The 23,101-nt window shown below is 35.8% G+C and overlaps 2 protein-coding genes across 2 annotated transcripts; both read left to right on the forward strand.

Annotated features, from left to right (window-relative positions):
- The first annotated feature begins 374 nt into the window (after positions 1-374).
- Positions 375-2,676, forward strand: LOC146148526 (uncharacterized). Its single transcript, XM_083388058.1, has 5 exons — positions 375-514; positions 1,582-1,716; positions 1,815-1,867; positions 1,928-2,147; positions 2,663-2,676. The coding sequence occupies exons 1-5, from the start codon at positions 442-444 to the stop codon at positions 2,674-2,676; spliced, it is 495 nt and encodes a 164-aa protein (XP_083244184.1). The 5' UTR covers positions 375-441.
- A 7,899-nt stretch (positions 2,677-10,575) lies between these two features.
- On the forward strand, positions 10,576-22,798 carry LOC146148527 (betaine--homocysteine S-methyltransferase 1-like). The gene is made up of 7 exons (XM_083388059.1): positions 10,576-10,827; positions 10,988-11,179; positions 11,305-11,467; positions 11,532-11,705; positions 18,030-18,160; positions 20,456-20,553; positions 22,702-22,798. Exons 1-7 carry the CDS (start codon positions 10,576-10,578, stop codon positions 22,796-22,798), a joined length of 1,107 nt encoding a protein of 368 aa, XP_083244185.1.
- Positions 22,799-23,101: the final 303 nt, after the last annotated feature.

Here is a 23,101-nt window from a genome sequence, read left to right on the forward strand (position 1 = left end):
ATCGAATCGCATGTCTTGGGGTATTACTTATACAGTATATCGTCTAACTCTAACATATTATTTCCAATCGTGATTTGTTTTTTTCGATGCGGTACTGATGCACAGTAGGTCTAACTCTATAGTGTTGCATCTAGGTTACTTTGGTAGGCCTGCGGAAGCAGAAAACGTCACTTTTCGCACTACATCATATTAAGTAATATACTTCAGACACTTCCTTCTAACCACTCAGAATACTAACAGGTGCTACCGAGTTAGCGCATACTTTAACTTTAACAGCAGATAACCAAAAACAACAATTGGTTCAACCGAGTTAATATCAGAAAGATACAGATGTGAAATATCCAGTAATTTAACAAAAAGAAACATATCCGTAGTGTCAGTCAGATGTATTATTAATGTTGTATACTACTTAAAGTTATACAAAATGAATGTTTTAACTCAATGTTAAAAAGAACTATGCTTGCTAGTCCCATGTTCACGCTCTCTGTTTATTTACTTCTTTTAGTAACAAAAGGTGAGAAAACTAGATAATCGCAGTGCGTTATAGCCAACGTAAACAAAATAAATATATATACCAAACAAACAACACAAGTATATGCTTTATGGTAAAACTATATTAAAAAACGTTTATTTGTCGACTTAGTTGTTACCCATATTATACTATATCAAGGGTGCACAATGTGCGGCAGTTTACTATAACTTTTGCGGGTCGGCCGTACGTATACGTGGATACAAACTTATGCCACCTAATTCAGTCTTTATTTGCTTGGTATCAGATTGGCTAAGAGCATTGTGACTGTGGGCAGGGGCGGGTCCAGGGGCCCACTTGACCATGCCTCTCCCCGACAAAACAGTATATTTTTTTGCCAACTTCTAATTTGTTAATACATTTTTGCGCTTCACGCGAGCTTCTATCTGTCTTTATAGGCCGTTCAAGTAAATCCTTTATATCGAGCATTATATATATATATATATATTATAGCTTGTTGCGTCTTGTTACTAACACAATCTATAAAGTCCTATTTCTGTTAAATTATACCATAAATGCCTGTATTTTTAACAATACGCGATTCTTTCGATGTACCTAAGCCCATTTGTTTGAATTGAAAGTTTTGCCGTGTTAAACCCAATATTTGTTCGGGCTTTCCGCGATCCGACTAGATTTCGGTTACATGTTTTCGCACGATCGAGATCGTGAACGATATGTATTTTTAAGCCTAATTGTGTAATGACGTCACGTTGTGACTTAACTTTCTGACCATTTCTCTTAAAAATTCTACTGGCGGCCGTAAGTTGTACACCCCTGTACTATAGTAACGACCTATTTACCTATTTAAATCAACCAAGTTCTATCGATGTCATCCTTTATATATTACACGATTTAAGATGAAATTACGTATAGTACAGACTTTTAAACTCCATATGCATATTAAAGTTTAGTAAGATATAATTAAAATGATTGACATGTACTTGTATAAACAGAATATTGTTTGGTAAATTATCAGGTTATAAAGCGATCTAAATATACCGAACGTGATTTTCGTTTTAATCAACCATTTTTCGATTGTGTACTTTATATAGGCAGTCAAAGTAATAATGGAGCTATTCCATTCAACACAACTCAAGCGGTACAACTTGGAAAAGATGTTGTCATATCTATTAGTTTAGGAACTTCAGGAAACTACACAAACCAAAATCTGCTGTGCTTTAAAAATGGTATATATTCTTACTCTAACGATCGACAATAATTCAAATTCAAAATTGTAAACTTTAAATGACGCGTTAAGTTAACAACCCCAAAACATTTTCCCCAGGTACTTTCAACTTTTACGTGGACAACACAACTTTTGTTTTTCCTCTTCTAAATGTGAGTCGATTGATTTACTGACGTAACTATTCCTATTGGTCAAAACAAATCTATGTTTAGGTCACAGAGGATGGAAATTACACATTGTGCGTCGAAAAAAAATATAAAGAAAAAGTCTCTCCTGTTTCGGATGCAGTTGTTATGTTTCTTTCTACTTATTGCGTGCCGATTGCTAGCGCAGCTCTTGCCTTGATAGTCATTATTGTGGCTGCTTGTCTCGTCCGTTCAAGATCAAAGGCATTTAAAAAAGAAATCAGGGAATTGAAGAACATCAACGCCGGTAAGTTTATCCCGTTTTGAACTAAAGAGATGGAGCTACTTATTTTAGATATTTTTTTAAATGATTGCCAAGCCACAAACAAACCCGGCCGCCGCTGTAACCAGCGCTATGACGTTTTTACCGAAATTGTCATTACGGAGATCGCATGATCTAACAAGGTGCTCGCATTATTTTAGTCCTACGAATCTATTCTGTACTCCAGTAACCTCGTGATTCTACCGTTTTTAACACCCTTTTCAGGGCCTTTTTACGTGAGGAGGTTTTTTTCTGTAGTGACAGACAATAAAATAGTATTACAAATAGGGTGGTCAGAACAAACACTCTGATGTGTTGTGTTTGTTAAAATGCAAGGACGGGTACCGGGTTTTCCTAGAAACAATTTTTAAAATATTTGAATGCCTTGTTATCAGTTGTGGGGGGACACGAACCCATCACTCACCCAAAATACATATATATTTTACCTACATAATTTTTGTAAAATGTGCCTCCTTAAATCTCATTTGGATTTTTTTTAGATTTCTCTGTTTGACTGATCAATTTAATCCAGGTGCATGTTTTAGCGCTTCCCAATGTTTACTGTTTTCGTTAATGTGAGCAAAACATACATAGTGAAACGCCCTATTTAAATTATAGTTTGGTCGACCTAAATAAAATAAACGATTTTTAAGAACGTAGTTTGGTGCACATTTTCTATGTGGCTATTTAGGCGAGTTCTTCCCATACTGGTGGTCGTGATTCCTAAGGTGGTTGCAAGGGTTTTTCTTGGGCTGTGTACTATTTGCTAAAGGAAATCTAACTAAAGTAATGAAACAAAATAAACAATAAAATGGCTGTAAACAGAGCAAAAATACGAGCCAGTATAGCAATAGTTTAATATGTGATGCTTTCCGTAACATCGCTTTTTGCTTACAAATCAATTGCCATGTTTATCATCATCGATTCATCGGCTATGACAACGAGTTTGATCGGGACCAATAAGTTTCTTAAACTTCTTGTATCATGATATCACGTTAAGGCATAATGCTGAGACGCCTCCTCTCAAAAAGTTCATGACCCCTTCCCCCTCATAAAATTCTAGATCCGTCCCTGGTTGTTGCAATGAATATGTGATAATAAAAATCACCTTGGCCCTTGCAGGATAAATGTCGACCGCCCCTGGTTGTCATACTTTATATTCGTAAGCACCAAACATTTGGCATTTAATAAAAGGCAAGTCCGCACTGCCGACTTCAAATTTGGTTATAGTTATAACAGCAATCATTGCTAAAATGTTGTTTGTAAATGTTAGTATAATATGAAACTGTAGAGACTAGATTACCTGTCAAAACGTTTTCAAAAGTTTTAGATATTTTTTAGGATTTCCCCTTTTTAGAATAACTGATTTCACTTTCCCATTATGATCATAAACCGCCAAGTAGTTTAATCCGGCCCGAGGCTTGTTTTCCTTAAAATACATAGGCTAAGCGAAAACAAGGGTGAGTTTCTACATGTTTGGTTTTATGGTAAACACTTTTTCAAGGACAGATCTCGTCATGACCCCGCCAAATTTTTAGACTGTTTCAAATACTAAAACGGAAATTGTTTTTGCGCTTCGAGCGAAAATCTATCTCGTATCTTCCATGCGATTTTTTAGAATGTTTACAGACAAATAGCGTCGTCTGCACTGTGGCACTCTCTCAAACTTGGCCTAATATTTATATATTTTTTGCGCGTCGAAAGTATTCCTTTAAAATGTGAACGAAATACCGACCGTTTTCTAAGTCAATAATATACGAATTCACATTTTGTAAACCTAATTTAGTTAATACCATTGTGTGTTTCTCCCGATTTTTATCGTCTTTGCAATATGGCCGCTGTACCGCAAGTAACACATCGGTAAAGCTTAAAGAAACAAAAGTCTTAAAGCTTAAAATATAAAAGTTTTTTGTAGGAATTTTTTTACGTATTTTAATCTTAACTTTTGGTTTAGCGCCCCCAACAACTTAATAACCGCCAATATATCACGCAATGTACATTTTAATTGCCCACACCTGTCATAGACTATAGCGACGTGCTTGCTAAAAACACTTCCTCCAACATTATAAATTTCTGCCAACTAAATCTTATAATAAATTTATTTCTGTCAAGTCTAACATTTATAGTCCAGTGGTCAAGAACCTTTTCAGCTAAGGGAGCCATCAAAGTCGAATCTTTTTGTTTGTACTACCACTAGCCATATCATATTTTTCAACATCTAGTTTAGGTTGGCAAAAAAGTGATTTTAAATGTACCCTTTAAAAAGGCAACATAGTTGGCGCTAACAAATACATCGGTTAAGTTTGTAACATTTTGATTATGGAATGCCATGCCACGAACAATTAGGCCGTTTGTATGCAATGGTATTTCTTTAAATCGGTCGTTAAAAAACAGCTATACGAAGCGCGGAAAATTTTGCTATTAGACTAGCTTAAAAGAAATCATAGGTTAGATTTGTCTGCGAGCAAGATAACATTATTAAAAGAGCCATGCGTAGCTCGCGAGCCATATGTTCCCAAAACCCTTAAGGAGATAACCTCTGATCAGACTATTGTATTTGCAGCACAAGCGACAACTTTGCAGTATTTGTCAAAATTGACTGTTCAGCGAAATGACTGCGATTTTTTAAGGTATGACATACTGTTTGGATTTTTAAAGTTACATAAGCAGTTGACTGTACTTGTTAAAGCATATATTTTTTTTAAGCTTAATAAAACAGCCCAAACCATCCAGTGAACAAGATAACAAAGAATCTGTCCATCAAATACCCTCTATGCCTTCTTACCCGCCTCCTGTGCCTCCTAACAACAAAGAATTGCTACGGTCTTCATCTCCGAACAACATCAATCAGTTTAGTATATCTAAATACTTAAAGCGATTGGAAATTGGAACCTCCTTTAGGCAATCTTAAGAGATTCTCTAGAGAATGTTTAACCACAGTTTACTGTCAGTCTAACAATATTTTACTGTTATCAGAGCGTCATGGTCGCTCCGAGCTAATTGTTTGACAACTTCAGCTATTTTAATTAGTTGTCCACGATGTATGCATTGATTAGCGATTTAACAATACATGTGCCTGACGACTGCGTTCAACTACAATTTGTAAAAACCTAAAATATAATTGCGTGATTTCTAATTATAAACGGGGCAGATCAAACAAGAATATTTAATGAAAACGTTTCTTACATAGAACTCCCTGTTGTATAGGGACTCAATCGTAGTTGATCAGGGACCGTGCTACGAAGACTGTATGCCAATTGATAGGCCACCCTTTCCACTGCCAAGTGAAATTCGTGAACAACCATTCTACGACAACGTCGCGCCGGATCCAGAACAGAGCACCACCAGAAACTTTATGAGTTCTATTAAAAGTTTGGTGAGCCGAAACGCGAAAAAACATCAACAACATCCACGACAAAATGTTCAGCTGAGTAACCGCCAATCTCCGGTTTTTGGAGTCGTTACACAGCAACAGTTTAAATCAGGATTTGACAACCCTACATTTCATTCGTGAAGCAATTTGAAAACAAAATACACAATATATAACATAACATTTAATTTAAAAAAAAGAAAATATGAAATGGCATATAATGCACAAATCAAACTCTGAAAATATGTAGTCACACAGCAATTTATTTTATCACGTGTATAGAGAAAACGTTTCGTATTGCGTTTAAAACTTTTTGTATTGCGTTTTTTGTATTGCACAACTCAAAATGTGGAAGGTAAAAAAGAGGTCGGTTTAAGTAAAGTAATTTATTAATTGAATAATGTTTGTATTGCTTACTTAAGCAAATTTTTCATTGGTCGATGATTTTTTTGGCTTTCAGGTAATCCAACCTAGTAGATTTTGAGCTACGCTATGTTTGTCTTTAAACCCAATATTACACGCATAACATGACTTTCGTATTGGTATAGAGATCGTCTTTAGTATTTAGACAAACGTGCTACAACTTGTCTGTCTTCGATTGTTAATTTACTATTTTCTTAACAATATACAACTTTTAGGAACACTAACCACGGATCTGTTCATAATCTTCAGTAAAAAAAAAGTTGCCCAAATAAATGATAAAAGATTTATTTTTTTATTTGCATACGTTTTGGCAAGTGCTTATGCCACCTTCAGTGCGGTAAATTGGGGTTGAGACAAGCGCGAATCATTTTATAGACGCTCGGCTTTTCGAACGCTTTAAAAAACAGAAAGAAAAGAGGTCGCCAAGTAACGGTGATAAGGACTAGTGAAAAGTACACCTGCAAATTAGGGCAAAGATAAAACAATGAGGTCAATGGGAAGCAACAGACGCGTGCAAACAGGAATTAACAATAAAAATAAAATAAAAACTAGACGATAGAAATGCGTGAATGTATCATTTAAGTATAAAACAAATACAAAGGGAATAAGACCGTGTCAACATTGAGAGCGGGCTTGTGCGGCTGTATGAGCAGCGACTCCAGAAGAAGGAGGCGGTAGCGATCTCGTGCCGAGCCCAAAATCTCTGGGGCAGTGAAGTCCATTCGGTGGTTAGGATCTTTCTGCAAATGTTTGCAGATTTCGGAGGACGCCAAACGCTGGTGTTCATGCATACGGGTTCGAAGGTTACGTCGTGTCGAAGACCCGGAAGTCCTCCGAAGTCTGCAAACATTTGCAGAACAACCCTAACCACCGAGTGGATTTCATTACCCCAGAGATTTTGGGATCGGCACGAGATTGCTACCGCCTCCTTCTTCTGAAGTCGTCAAACCTTTCGACTGTTTAATGCCCTATTTCTCGTAGACCATTTTCCTAAGAACTATACTAATTTCTGACGGATCGGATGTATATTTGATAGAAAGCCTAATCTTTAGGGCTTAAGGCGAAAATGATAAAACAACCTCTGACGAGAAAGTCTAGTGCTGAGCTGCGCTAACTCACTTTGCAACTGCTTGTTTTTTCGATGATCATCCGCGAATCGGCCAATCGGATGTCGTCTGGAGTACGCGCCATTCGAAAAGTACAAACGCAATATAAGAAAGAGCGTTGACGGCGGGGAATGTAAAAAAGTCGCAGCAGCGGGAAGCTATTCTTCATCCGATCCGTTGGAAATTAATGCATTTCTAAGCAAAAAGGTTTACGACAATGAGGGCATCCAAGGGCCGAAAAGTGTGACTTTTAGACCTTGAGGTCGTGGTAATGCACTAATTTGGCCTTTGGGTAAACTCCCGGCGTAGATAAATTGAAAATATTCGCTGAAAGTTCACAAAAGATAAGGAAATGTGAGATAGAAGAAATAACACTTGACCCGCCTGAACTCAAACGCTAACCCGAATCCTAACCCAAATATTGTTCGTTAATTTTATTTTATTTCAACGCTGGGAAAACAGCCCTAACTCGGGTGGGCATAAGGAAATTTCTCGTCCATTGTAGCCTATATAGCAGGGGTTCTTACCCTTTTTTGTATGTTTTACCTTCTGAACAAAAATAATCTATTTAAAATATGTAAAGTGGTGCTCATTTATTAAAAAACGAAAGTAATAAATTACATCAGGTATATAGTCAGTGCGACAGCTGCCCTTGCTATTTGGCAACGAGTTTCAATGTCTGGTAAATTACAAGATAATGCACAACGAATATCAAATTTAAAATGTTAGGTCGGTTTTGTGATTCAGATTTGATAGTAAGCAATGCAGAGAAGCCGCTTTGCATATGGGTTAGTTGAAGAAAACAGAACCACAATATTCAGAGCTTCAATACATATCCTTGGATTTACCCCCTAAAACAAGGAAATTTTCCCTCCTGGGGTAAATTCATCCAGGTTAAGAAAGTCTGGTATATAGGATTGTTACGTCACAAATTAAGGTATTGGGACCTGAAGCGTTTATGTAATTATTAAATCAACGCACATTAATTGGGTTAGGGTGCTGGTTAGTGTTTGGGATCAGGTGGGTCAAGTATTATTAAGCCTATTCTTCTTATGCATATTTCTTAAGCAAAATTAGTGCATTGTGCAAGACCTCAAAGTCTAAAAGGACTTTTTGATCATTTGGATGCACTAATTCTCGTAGACCTTTTTGCTTAGAACTGCACTAATTTCGGACGGATCGGTGGAATTCTTGCCGATCGCAAGAAACCGCGTATAAAGCGATGGTAGTTTTCCGTGCTATTTGTTTGATGTTAAAGCAGTGTATCCTTTACTAAAACAATTTCTTTAAATAACTACCTTTTTATTCTCAGCCTATCTATATATGCTTCTTTAACTTTGCTAAACAAGTTACTTAAAAAACACTAGGAAGGAAAACAACAAGTTATATGGTACATATATGTTATTCTTCGATAGTGCAATGTTCTTTAAGAAAATTAAACTATGGCCCATTTTTTGTTTGGGTACCGGTATTTAATTTCGTAAATTATGAAATTGATGGCAATTACCATTACCAACACAACTTGATGAGCTTAAAAAAACGAAGCAATGCAAATTCCATTCCTTTTAGGCTATAGACCAGCGTTTCTCAACCGGTGCGCCATGGAAGACTGCCAGGTTCGCCGCGAGCAAAAGGAAAAAATAATGTAGGTCCTATTATATAAAACATATATTTTTTACTTTCCTATTAAGCTTAGCTCTTAAATTCCACAAGCCTTTCAAGTAGAAAACGCAAAAGACCTACAAAGCAACAATACCTAAATCAGATAATTAATCTATAATACTATAATAGGCTACCGTAGTAGGCCTATTAAGACCACCGACATAATAACGCCATATTCGCAGTAATAACCACGACAGAATAAAGACCTAAAATAGTCTAAATAAGACCTGAGCATGTCGAAATAAATCCAAAGTTAATCGAGACTTAAATGGACAAAATAACGTTTTTAGTCTTAAAGGCTGAAGTCCCTTTAAAAATATGTAACTATCAAATCTATATTATGAAAGAGAAATATCGATACACCTAAAAAAAATTCGCACTCGCTTTGCTCGCAAGGTGCACCGCCACGTTTTCGTAGTGTCTCGGTGCGCCCCCCAAGTAAAAAAGGTTAAGAAGCACTGCTATGGACAAAAAACACGTGATAATATTGGTTGTACTTAGGCTATGATGGATGTGCTATAATTTTCTCTTGCTTTAAAATTACATTTTACATAACGTCCAATGCTTTAACATTGTTATAGGCTGTATCATGATGTACTTATGAGAAAAATGTTTCAAGACGTTCTCATATAACATTTAATTCAGAACCTTGTTTTCAGGTGGCACACTACTATAAGCCGTTGTTACTGTGAGCCGAAACAATTATTTTTCGATAAGGTCAATTTTGATGAAATACAATGGCTTTTTATAAACGCAATCCGAAACCTCCAAGTTTAAAACATTTGGAAGTTTATTTTTTATTAGAATATACACATGTTAGCAAATTGTTTTGCAATTTATTGCTTTATTGTCTGCGCTGTACACTAGTAGAGGGTATATTAAGATTAATCCCTCCATCAAACAAAATCGAGCTTAATTAATTAAAAATATATTTGGATGCTATATTTTGTATTCGTTATTCTAGGTTTGAAACCTATAGTTCTAGAATCCCCTGGGATTCTAATTTGAACAACCCTATCCAGTATTCGTTTGTAAAGCTACCGGCGTGTGATATAGGCCTAATGGCCTATATTTGCATTGCGTTAGACGGCGTCTCGTCGACGGGTTTGTCAAGTAGGCGTGTTTACTTAAAGATTAGTAACCTATATAGTGCTCCATTTGAAAATTATTCATTCGTCGTGTAAGCTATTTGTGCGATAAAACAGGTAGGCTAATAATATAGTGTGAAATTTAGTGAAAACAAAACTTAGCTTGTTTGTTTTGGAACAACTGTTTTTGTTAGTATTTACAAGAATTCAATTTACCATACTTTAATCTAGTGAATTTAATGCGGATATGCAGTATGCAGAATATATTTTGTATTAAAAAGGAGTAATACGATTAAAAAATTGTTCAGATAAAGACAACGGTAATAAGGCCTATTTTACATTGTGTTGACAGTGCCTTGTCGACAATTTGTCATGTAGGCGCGTTTACTTATAATTGGGAACCAATAAAATATTCTAAATTTGAAAATTATTCATTCCTCGCGTAGGCTATTTGTACGATAAAATAGGTAATGGTATAGTGCTAAAATTAGTAAAAACATAATTTGTGAATGCTAAAATTAGTAAAAACATCACTTTTTGTTTCTTATGGAAAACCTGTTTTTTTTTTAGTATTCACAAGAATGAAATTTACCATACTTTAATCTGTTGAATTTAATGCGGGTATGCAGAATACATTTTTGCAATTGTTGAAATAAAAATTGTTGAGATAAAAAATTAAACACAGTATAAACACAAAATGCCATCTAATTTAATTTTGCCGTAGGTTCACACCTTTTTTTTCCTAATCTTTGAGTGTGCATAAAATGACACAAAAAAGGGGGATTTTGGAACGTTTGGCCGAAGGACCTGTCATTGGTGACGGCAGTTTGTTGTTGACATTGGAGAAAAGGGGTTATGCTTGTGCTGGTCCTTGGACTCAAGAAGCGGTGGTGGAGCATCCTGACGCTGTACGTGAACTGCTACGCGAATATCTCAGAGCTGGGTCTGACGTCATACAGACGCCTACGTTTTACGCGAGCGACGGAAAGTTGAAACATGCACAAGTTCAACATACGGTAAATATGTCTGTATTGTTCGAAAGAAGTACCCCAGCGGGACATTAATTTTTTTAATTGAGTATTCACAAGTTTGGTTTAAAATCATTTGGTTGCTTTACTTGCGGTGTTGCAATTCACTGCGGTAAAAATAACTATAATTAAGATTATTTGCTACAAGTGCGCAGAAATTAACACAGCAGCTTGCAATTTGGCAAAAGAAGTAGCGAATGAAGGAGATGCAATCGTTTGCGGGTCGCTGTCTCCTGTAATGTCATACTTAAAGAAAGAAGGTGTTGCAGCAATACGGCAAGAATTTGAAAACCAGCTTCAAGTATTTATTGACCACGATGTGGACTTTGTGTTAGCCGAAGTAAGGATTATAATAAATGGCGATTGTCACTCAATATTTGCACACACATCATTTTCGTTTTTTAGTATTCAAATATGAAAAGCATATTTATTTTATCTGACTCAATTTTTATATCCAATTTGTAGTATTTTGGCCACATAGAGGAAATTGAAATCTGCATTAATGTCATGAAAAGAGCAAGAAAGCCTATCGCTGCCACCATGCGGATTGCTGCAGGGGGTGATTTAAATGGAGTCACAGTTGAAGAGTGCGCTTTAAGACTGGCACAAACAGGAGCTGATATTATCGGTAACTGCATTGCCTATATACTGTCTCTCTTGGTATAATTTTTAAGAGTTTTCTTTAAGCGAAGGTGTTAACTGCAATTTTGACATCAATATTTGCTTGAGAACATTGAAACGCATGAAAGCTGCACTAGACAAGGCTAACCTTCACCCTTACCTGATGTGTCAACCTCTGGGGTGGATGTGTCCCGAAGTTGAGAATGTTCCCAACGGATATCTGGCTTTGCCGGAAGCACCATTTGGTAAAGTATTTAATAATATAATAAAATGTGGAGTGGATAAAATAGGAAATGTTTAAACGAAACAAACACAACTTTACATAATAAAAAGATCATATAATGTTCTGTAATAAACAAAAATAAATGGTTTGTATTGGTATTACATAGGCAAAGTTGACTGGCTTGTAAAAAGGTACTTTCAAAAAATTGAAATATAAACATTTTAGGGATTATTTTACAAATGCAGAAATAAACAAACTTTATTTGTAAATAGGTATATCTTGTTAAGTTGACCAAAACATTTAGATCAGGAGTATCAAACCTGACCCAACATTGTAACGCATATGTTTTACATATTGCTGGTCTTTTGTTGCTATTTTAATGTATTTTATTCATTCATAATTAAACAAACTAAAGGCGTTTTAATTACTGCAAGAATTAATACGTGATGCCAATACGGAATTTTAAAGTTGTACCGAATAGGTGTGGAATACAAGATGTAAAACAAGCCACAGGTCATTAATTGCCAACACCTGCATGGGACAACAATTTTGTTTGCTTATTGCATGCGTGCCATAATCAAAGGGTCGATCTAGTCTAGACCAGTGGATCTCAAGGGGAGCCACTTGGCTCACTTTGAAGGTAATTTCGAATTTTGGGGAAGAAATTTGTTCCAGAAAGGAATTGAGAAGGAAAAGTGGATGAAAATGGCCAATTTTATTATTTGATAGTTAACACATATAACTAACGGTACAAAGTTTAAATGGGAACGTATACTTACTATAAGACTTAAAGTAGCCTATAGGTGAAGACAATAAGCCTGTTTTAACTGTGTTAACCTACGTCATAAGAGACTCTGTTTGATTTACAATATCTCTTGTTTCGTTACAGTAAGTAATGTTCACTAGTAACAGGTTTTTTTACTTATACTGCTTGTTTGTTTTAGCATGGTTATAAATGCGTAAAAGTAAAGTAAAGAAAGGGTGAAACATAAGGTTACCCAGCTTCAACTTCTCGTAGCTGCAGCTATATAATTTGAGAACAAATACTGCTAGCTAGTCTTTTTAAGTTGAACAGAAAATTTAGCAAAACCGGACAGTACCGATTCACATGGGTAACACTAATTTACGAAATGATGAATGGTCGGAATAGTCGGAACGCTCACTAATTTACGGAATGGTCGGAATTGTCGGAATGGAATGAATAGGGCCGAAACTAATTAGATGAATGGTCGGAACGGAATGAACTGTCGGAATAGAATGAACTGTCGGCATAGAATGAATGACGCTGTAGGAGCAGAATGAACTGTCGGAATGAAATGAACGAAGCTGTAGGAACAGAATGAACTGTCCGAATAGAATGAACTGACGGTATGGAATGAACGAAGCTGTAGGAACAGAATGAACTGTCGGAATAGAATGAACTGTCGGAATGAGATGAACAAAGCTTTCCGACAGTTCATTCTGTTCATACAGCTTCGTTCATTTCATTCCGACAGTTCATTCTATTCCTACAGCTTCGTTCTTTTCATTCCGACAGTTCATTCTATTCCTACAGCTTCGTTCTTTTCATTCCGACAGTCAATTCCGTTCCGACCATTCATCAAATTAGTTTCGGCCCTATTCATTCCATTCCGACAATTCCGACCATTCCGTAAATTAGTGAGCGTTCCGACCATTCCGACCATTCATCATTCCGTAAATTAGTATTACCCTGGACGAGGGTAACACTAATTTACGAAATGATGAATGGTGTTTTATTTTGGTAGGCTAATCCTTCTAATCACCTAACCTAATACCTCTTGCAAATAAGTTTGAAATGAATATTTGGTGAACTTAGACTGAGGAGTGCAAAAAGGATAGTTAAGTGTAGGTGTAAGTCCAGTATACATTAGAAATTCTGCATAATGCCAAAGCAAATGCTCAAGAGCGACTTTTACTAATTCATTCATTCAAAAAAACAGCTAATGTGGTTGGAGCCACAAGTTTGTGCTAATTATGCCAAATTAACGGTTGCAGAGCAAACACTTCTTCCATTTCCGACTATACATATTTAGTTGAATGTTTTAAGGCCATTACAGATATTTCGACCAAAAAAGAGGAACACTTGACATTTGCGCTTTATAGAAACGTTATGACACTTTGTAGAAACGTTATGTATATTCCGTTCGGTAAAATTGTTCTTTGCATTTTTGTATTGTTTTTTAATTGTACCCTGGTTTTGTAATGTTCACTGTTTTGAGATAAATCACAGTGACCGTTTAAGGGAAAAATATGAAAAAAAATTGAGAACCACTGGTCTAGATTGTTTGTTTTGTGGGGGGTTACGAAAATTGTCATAAATGCTGTTGTGAATAAATTATAACCTTAATATTAGATTAATTTGACAGAAATTGTTTCAAAAAAGTCTCAGACCACTCATTATATGTTCAATGTTTTGTTTAGACTGAAAATAAACAGTAAACATTCGCGAAAATGATGTTGTGATATATAGTAAAAACAAATAAAAATATAGTTAGGATAACACACAGTCAGGGCCGGATTAACCAATAGGCTAATACGGCTATAGCCTTAGGCCCTGGAAAAATTCGGCCCTTAATTTTTTAAGTTTAAATTTTTGTAACTGATAGTGATACAGATCTAGTACCAGTACAGTACAGTTTTTGCTTAAAAACGAATGACTGAGTCGAGTCAATATGTGCATTGTGTGTGAGTAGTTAAATAAATCGTTTCATTTATGCTGCAAACGAGTTAAGAACTACCTACGTTCTGTGATATCACTTTAAAATTGTGGGTTTTAAGCACCCAAAATCGAATAAAATTGCACATACATCGCTTACAAAATTAAAAAAAAATAAAGTCAGCTTTTTGAAATTGGTCGTTCGGTTATTTTGAAATTTATCTTTCATTTTATCAACAACAAAAATTGTTTTTATGTAAGTTCAAAGCAATTTTAACCGTATTATCTCTTCATTAGAACAGTATACAGTATAAAAAAGACGTGATTAACGACGCCTAGGTTATTTAAATCAATCTATTTCTAACAGGTCAAAATTTTGTCAAAATAAATTATTTTCAGGTCAAAATTTGTCAAAATTTTAATTTTTCAGGTCAAAATTTCCTATTTTTTTGGTCAAAAAATATTCGCCCTACCAATGACATAATAAAGCCAAATACGCAGATTAATGCCCAGTACAGAATAAGATCAAAATCGTCTGAATAAGACCTAAATCTGCCGGAATATGTCCTAAATTCATCCGAATAGGGCCTAAATGACCAAAATATAGCTTGAAACGGTAGGGAGAGGGTATGGGTCGATCGGGCGCTGCATGGTCCGGTATGGGCCGTTTTGGTGTCGACGTTTGGACGCCCTAGTTTGACCTGCGCCATTAGGGCGCCGCTGTTTTTGCATTGTATTTTTGGCCCTGTTTAGAATATTGTATCCTTTTATTACGTTATATCGCAAAGTTTTACGCATAATGGTACGTTTGCGAGTGGGAAGGTTGGATAAATGATTTGTTAAATAATTAGAAAGTAGATGCATTTATTCAACTTTTCTCTTCTTACATTTTGAGTTAAATGATGTGGTATGTTGAAGGGTAGATTAAACGGACTCCAGCCATAAGACCGAGATAAGAACAACACCAACGTCAGAATAAAACCCAATTCGGGATAAGGCCAAAATAGGACTAATACATAATGGTATTACTAACGTCTAAATCGGAATAAGTTCTAAGCTTCGGGCGTTATTTTGGCCATTTAGGCCTTCTTCCGATAAATTTAGGCCTTATTCCGATAAATTAAGGCCTTATTCCGATGAATTTAGGACTAATTCCGATGAATTTAGGTCTTATTCCGATAAATTTAGGCCTTATTCCGACAGATTTAGGTCTTATTCAGACGATTTTGATCTTATGCTTTACTGGATATTACTGCGTATTTGGCTGTATTATGTCGTTGGTCTTTAGTATGGTTATATAGAGTTTTCTGCTTTAGGTATTGTGTCTTTTTAGGTCTTATTGTGTGTTCCCGATTAAACTTCACGTTACGACCTCTAAATCCTATTTTACAACGCAAATAAAACCTGCAGATGCAAAAACGTCAAAAGTGATCCACTGGTCCTACATCTCCCCTCAACTATGAGTCTATGACACTTAATTACATTTATTACATGTTTACATCAGGGAGTCGAACCGGAACCGAACCGGAACTTTATGAACCGGTTTTGGTCCAAATTTTTACCAACCGTAACCGAACCTGAACCGTTTTATGTAAAATTCTAAGGAGCCGAACCGGAACTCAACCCAATATTTTAAAAGAACCTAAACCTGTCAACAAAAGCGGATCACTCCAGCATGACGTCACAACCTCTATTTTGCATAGTCAAGTTGCCATGTTCGAAATTTTATGAAAAAAGTGAATACTGATTAAATAAAACATTTTATTTTTTTTTTATTTTTTAGATATTTAAATAACGAGCTGCATGTTTACGTCACGTAACTCCACATTTATTGACCCACATTTTCATCATATTGCAACGAACCGGAACTTTATAAACCGGTTTTGAAAATAAATGTAGTCGAACCGGAGCTGAACCGGAACTTTTAAAATGTTCAAAACCGAAATCGGAACTGAACCGGATTCCGAAAAAATTCTTGAACCCGAACCGAACCTGAACCGGAAAAGTCAAACGGTTCGACTCCCTGTTTATATTATGTTTGTGTTATTTTGCAGTAAATAACTTCAATTTTTTATGTATGTGTTTTTACTATTTTTTGTAGCTTCGTTTGCAAAATTATAGGCCCTTCCCTGGTAATTAGCCTTAGGCCTACAGTACCCTTAATCCGGCCCTGCACACAGTAAGTTTTGAACTCCCGTGCTAATGTATGTTTCACATTTATTTATTGTTATTATTTTCTTCTTGATGTTGGTGGTACTAAACCTCCGAATGATAATCGGTAATATAGAACAAGTGTTAGCATCACTAAATTCAACAATGTTCCACAAGCTAACGATAATAAAGCCTAGTCTGCGATTAAACACCCTTACCCACCCTTATGTAGAAGATTGGTTTGTTATTGAAGAAGCACAAAAAAATTACAAACCCTCTAAAAAAAGGTTTGCCAAACGTTATCAAAGTTTAAAAAAAAATTAGAAAATTTACCCCCCCTTAACCAATATAGCTTTTAGCACTATTTTCGATTTCCGTCCAGCATTTTTTCATTTAATGATTAACCGGTTTACAGTGTCATGAAATTTGTCAAGGTATAAACCAGGGGTGGGTAAACTGCTGCTCGCGAGCCACATGCCGCTCGCCGGCATGTTTTTTGTGGCTCTTCTAGTCGAATCGTAAAATAAAAAATTGGTCTACCAAGTCTCCCAAGAGTACCGTTAATGAACGTTTCTCTCTTTTTCTTTATTTAGGTCAGCATTTCGTTTATGACGTAACACTAGATATAGAATCCGAAGAGTTAGTTAAAAGTTAACAGAAGGCAACGCAATTCCATTTCAGGGTTGCCAGTTAGGATTTTTAAAGCCAAATTTGAAAATTTAGGCTTTTTTTAACCTTTTTGGATTTTATATTTTCAAATAAAAATTTTTCACAAAAAGAGAAATTCAATGTATCAGCATGATCATTTATTGCATTTTATATCTATTTGAGGAAAAACATAGGCCTTTAGATAAGGTTTTAGAAATTAGCAAGTTGTGCGTTTCTCCCGATTTATATCGTGTTTGCAATGTGGCCGTTGTACCTCAAGTAACACATCGCTAACTTAAAGCTTTTTTTTAGCCTTAACTTTGGGTCAACCCGCCCCATAACTTGATAACCGCCAATATATCAAGCAATGCATATTTTTTTGTCTGTGCTCAATGCTTCGTGTGCCCCTCTAAATCTAAATTAAAAAATTTGCATTTATTTTAAACATACATATAGTCTTTTTCCATCACGTCATATGTTTAGGTAACGTGTCTGCGAGAAGACCGTGTGTTTTAAGTTTAGTTTAAATATTCTGTTTCCGTTTTCTTCAACTTTACCTATGCGAAGCGGCTTTCTCTTCGAAACCGACTTCATGTTAAATCTGATATTCGTTGTTCATAGTCTACTACTTAACCAGACTTTGAACAACTCGTTGCCAAAATGCAAGGGCGCATTGAATATAACTGATGTAATTGCCTTGCTTTCAATATAATTCTGAATCGGCTAACTAATTTCGGATATGCCTTTTCTAAAGCATCCGGTTTACTATATAATGTGTATCGTTATGTTGGCCAGTGACTCCCGAAGGGTCTGATAAACGAAACACACTGTGAATATAAAGTTTTAGTCATAATTATTGTTTGAATTTAGCTCTCGATTGTCGGTCCATCACAAGAATTGAGGCACACAAATTCGCAAGAGATGCTTACAACTTGGGAGTACGATATATCGGCGGGTGCTGCGGTGTAGAGTCGCACCATATAAGGGCATTCGCCCAGGAGGTAAAAACAAATTAAAACGAAATCATAAGAAATGCGGTTTGGTGCATCAGAAGTAAACTCTGACAAAAAACGCCGACTGCCTGCCAAAATGTTGTTGTGCTAAAATGATGGTGCTTCTAAGAATAGATATGGCTTGGTGCTACCTAACGACACGTCGACTCAGGCAATATTCCACCGAGAGCAACCTTTCCTGGGATTCGCACACCAATTGGTTATTATTTTGTCGATAACAAAAACATTCTAGAGCAGTGGTTCTCAACCGCCGGTGCCGGTCCGCGTCAACTTTTCTGCCGGTTCGCCAAATATATTACAATTTTATATCTCAATTGCAAAATGCAAGACGTTAAAAGCTTGTTCACCAAATTAAGAACTTCGCCAGTTCCGTAATTTGCAGCACTGTGACGTAACATAACGTTAATTGTCTACTTTTGACTTACTGTACGTTACAATGCTCAGTGTTGTGCCCAACTGTTTATAAGTCTTTTACTTTAAGATAGTTGTATGTGAAAAACTTTCGTATACCACGTATGATATAAGAAAGACAGCAGAAAATTGCTAATTTAATTCAAGTTTCCAGTCTTTGCTTTTAAGTTGCATACTTTTGTCGTAATTACATTTTGGGTTGATTTTGATTTTTAAAGGTCCACCGGCAGGGGCGGATTAAGGCGGGGGCTAAGGGGGCTGCAGCCCAAGGCCTAACGAAAAAATAGGCCTATACGCAACAACTTAATAAGACCAACAGACGTTATCTTTGTAAAAACAACTGTAAAGTTATAATCTAGAGCAGCGTGGTCTGACTATATTTTGCCGCGGATGCAATTCGTTTTATATGGCGGGGGACATATGACGTAACAATTAAGTAATAATTTATAAAATCTTTAGAAACATGCCGCTTTTGAAACAACTGATGGGCAATTGCGCAACCGAAGTACATTCATCGCGCGTAGCACGAAAAAAATGTTGTTGTTTTTTTCAGTTTCCCTTCGCCAAACGTTTATCATAGAAGTTTACTTGAACACACACAAAAATATTAGCACTATATTATCTACACCCCTGAATGGCTGAACCGTAAACACGTAAAAAGTTCGCACGAAACGCAGAATAGATGGATTGCGTTTATCTCGTTTAAAAAGTCAAATAAGTGTTACTTATGATACAATGGACATATTGCGAAGGTGTTGACAAAAATTTCAGTTTGTACCGAGTCGAAGGCCATACAGCGGACGGCTGTGGAGAAAATGTAAAAAATATTACATGCCTTCATGCATTGGCATGACACAATTCAAAACATAGGCTACTAAGTTATCGTAAAACGTACGTGTGAAGCGAGATAAAATTTGCGTTTATATATTTCAAAAAATAAAGTTTGACCGTAAATATTTTTGATTTCACTACTGCCACTTTTGGCCCGCGCGGCGGGCCTGTAGTTGGACCACGCTGATCTAGAAATAGGCCTACCACCGTTGGTGTCAGATCGTTTTATTGGTAGTGTAAAATATCTATTAATATTTAAGCAAAAACTATAAAAAGGCAGAAGAAAAACCAAAAAAGTTGCAGAATCGAAAAAGGAGATTGAGATTTTCATGGAAAACAACCGAAAAACTGAAATGAAAGAACTACGATCAACTTCGAAAGTAGCAAAGAAGCGCAATGTTTAGCTTTATTAACGAAAATGAATTCATATATGCATTTCCAAACGTATCTTTTGTACTAAGAACTTTGGATAAGGATTACTAATTATTCAAACGATCGCTCATTTTCAGTCCAGAGTAAAGAATCAAATGTGTTTCTGGCCAAAATAGGTTGCCTTCGTCAGCTCTACTCTGCATAAAAAAATTAGATTTCACAGCGATGAAGTTATCAACAGCTTTGCTTTATCTAAAGCTAGAAAACATGTTAATTGAATCTGTTTGATAAGTGAACAAAAAACAATGCTATTTCATGTTATTTCTGGTTGGACAGAATGAAAATGACCAATAGGCCCCTGGCTACCATACAGCCCCAGGTCCATGAAAACCTTAATCCGGCCCTGTCCACCGGTCCGCAAAATTTGTTTTGAAATTTCACCGGTCCGTAATCTAAAAAAGGTTGAGAACCACTGTTTTAGAGCACAAAGTTTCTGGTTTGAACTTTTTGATGTAGTACTATTTTAGGCTTTTGTTATTTGGGGTGTCAGCTCTTTCAGTTTGTCGGGTTGCCTTAAATCCCTTTAACAGCTTCGGTTTTAGTTGCTCTTCTATTTTAGCAGGTGCATGGGTTTCTATATAAAGATGTATCTTTATATTGTATTTCCAGCTCGCCCCTGAACGCAGAAAGGAACCACCTGTAACTGAACAGTGCTGCAAGCTTGGCGCTCGTCTTGATTGCAGCATCATCACAAATACTGCCAAGAAGTTTGTATACCTAACATGTTTATATTATATACGTTGGTAAACAATCGATTTAACTTAAGCTAATTATAGAAAACATCTAAAAAGGAATACCAAAACTCAAAAACAAATCTCAGCCCATAAAAAGACAGAGACTCGTAAGATGGTGATCTACAGTGAATAAAGATAATGGTTGTCAAACAAAGATAATGGTTTTGCAAACAAACTTAATGGGTTTGCAAACAAACTTAATTAAATTTGCCTAAAAGAATAATTTTGAAAATATAGGTTTAAAGTTAATTAGAATTAGAATTATTTTTATTACAAATAATGTTATTCACAATCAAATTCGAATAAGTATATTTTTTACGAATAAATATGAAACATAATCCAGGATTCGCGATTAACGCGCTAAAAAAGGACATATAAATTATAATGGTATATGGCTGCATCAATATAAACTTGTCGATCGGACTATAAACGCTTTCGTATAAAACATTTTAGAGATTATGCTTAAAATACATACCGCTACAGTATATTAATTTGCTGTTTGCTGTCAGTAAACAGAGGAAATATCAAGCGGACGTTTTTTGTTGATTCATCACAGGAAATGTGCAAAAACTCCAAAAATGTCATGTCTTACACGTCATAATGCCGTCCATGTTCCTTATGGGCAACAAAATTTAATTGCTGATATAAACTCGATATAATACCGATAACGATACCCGATATTTTGGACAAAACGTATCGCAATCCGATACCAAATAACATCATTACTTATCTCAAAAAAGCGCAATACATGAAATTAAATAATCTAAATTAAGGTATAATGATGTCTAAATTTGTTTTAGTGTTTAGGTATTAGCCTAAGTCAGTGCTTCCTAAACTTTTTTAGTTTTGCTCGCCCCTAGCATCCACCCCCAGATTTTACTCACCCTTGTCTTATCATATGATAAAACTATCTTGTCTATATGTAACAGCACACCCGGAATATCCGCCCTGCTCGCAAGCTATCATCCATTTCTGACAATTCACCCTTATTCACCCCTTTCGGTTGTTTCACCCCTGCAAAAATTTTATTTAGCCTGGGGCGAACCTTTCACAAAAAAAATTTATTTGGCCTGGGGCGAACCTTTCGGTTAAGAAACACTGGCCTAAGTTACCCTACGTTTAATTTGGAATTGGGTCGGTACCGATACCACCCTAATAACGGTCGTGTACGGGTAGTACGCCTTGGCATCTGAAATCGGCTCCTATCCGATATTATCGTCCCTCCGTGTGAATGGCATAAATTTATCTCGCGATTAACGACCATACATATAAAGGTGGTATAGGCGATAGTATCATGAGTAACTTATACGTCTACCTCAGAGGTAGGCAACCTTTTTCTGGTCGCGGGCCAAAGCCAATCTCACAAAATGCTCATCGGGCGAAAATTAATTTTTAATGACAATTTTTTTTATAAGTGTGGAGGTTTAAATGATCTTGTAATAACAACTATTTATCAGAGGCGGACCTGAAATTGACAATAAAAATGGATCTATAATAGATATTAGGTCGGTGAAGTTTCGAGCGAAGCGCAAACAAAATGCTTTCTTGAGTTTAAAACTTAATTCCCTGCGTTGTTATCCAGGATTACGTTCAAAATATATTATTAAAGCATTTTCCTGTTTATGATTAATTTTATATGGGTCCTATATAAACTATATATACACATTTCTACTAACAAATCATATTAACTCGCAAGGCTTACATTCTAGGCTTTGTCATGTAGGATATTCCAATAAAACTTTCCTTTTAAAAAAACAGAAAAAAACTCAAACCCGAACTCTCAGTAAATGAAATTTACATCATTTTTGTAGCCTATAATCAAAAGACAAGGGAAAAGACTATTTTCAGTAATACAATAATACTAAAACAGTGTATTTATATTACAGTGGTTCTGTTAGATAACTGCCCTTATTGATTTTTTACTTTTTAAATCCACATACAGTTTTGAGATAATTAGTTATATATAGCCTAAGATTGTTGGTAACCTTTAATATTGAAGTTGCTTAAAGCCTAATCCAAATCTGAAACACCAAATTTTTTCACCTATTTTTTTAACTTGATCCCTATAAGTTGCTGTGCTACGTAAAAAACATCTTATGGACGACCAATTATTTAATACAGGACGTCCGATGATTACTGGATGAATATGGTTCCAGCCACAGGAAGACCTGAGAGCAAAGCAACATCTGTACCACAACCTTCTGGAATGATATTATAGTATTTTGCAAAGTATTTTATTTTTGGATAACATACCGTGATTATTTGGTAGAGTACTGAAATAAAACAATTAGGGACACATTTTCTAAAATGCTGTTAGAGATAAGGATAACTTTATTTAACAGCATGATAGTAACAGTTTAATAGTGATTGAAAAGCACATCGGCGCACTTAGAATAGACGTATTTTGCTACTGTTTGGCTTTACGAGACTGTAACTATTGGAACAATAGATGCGTCTAATCCAGCCATATTCTTTGACCCTTGCTAAAAAAATATCAGCAAGAATGACCTATTTAGGACAG

The sequence above is a fragment of the Ascidiella aspersa genome, chromosome 4 (assembly GCF_963924565.1).
Source record: "Ascidiella aspersa chromosome 4, kaAscAspe10.2, whole genome shotgun sequence".
Lineage (NCBI taxonomy): Eukaryota > Metazoa > Chordata > Ascidiacea > Phlebobranchia > Ascidiidae > Ascidiella > Ascidiella aspersa.

Excerpts from the sequence above, each read along its gene's own strand:
- LOC146148527 (XM_083388059.1), top strand. The coding sequence starts at position 10,576 with ATGACACAAAAAAGGGGGATTTTGGAACGTTTGGCCGAAGGACCTGTC. Across the intron at positions 18,161-20,455 it reads TAAGGGCATTCGCCCAGGAG|CTCGCCCCTGAACGCAGAAA; the intron begins GTAAAAACAAAT and ends TTGTATTTCCAG. Across the intron at positions 20,554-22,701 it reads ATCACAAATACTGCCAAGAA|GACGTCCGATGATTACTGGA; the intron begins GTTTGTATACCT and ends TATTTAATACAG.
- LOC146148526 (XM_083388058.1), top strand. The coding sequence starts at position 442 with ATGTTAAAAAGAACTATGCTTGCTAGTCCCATGTTCACGCTCTCTGTT. Across the intron at positions 515-1,581 it reads ACTTCTTTTAGTAACAAAAG|GCAGTCAAAGTAATAATGGA; the intron begins GTGAGAAAACTA and ends TACTTTATATAG. Across the intron at positions 1,717-1,814 it reads TCTGCTGTGCTTTAAAAATG|GTACTTTCAACTTTTACGTG; the intron begins GTATATATTCTT and ends CATTTTCCCCAG.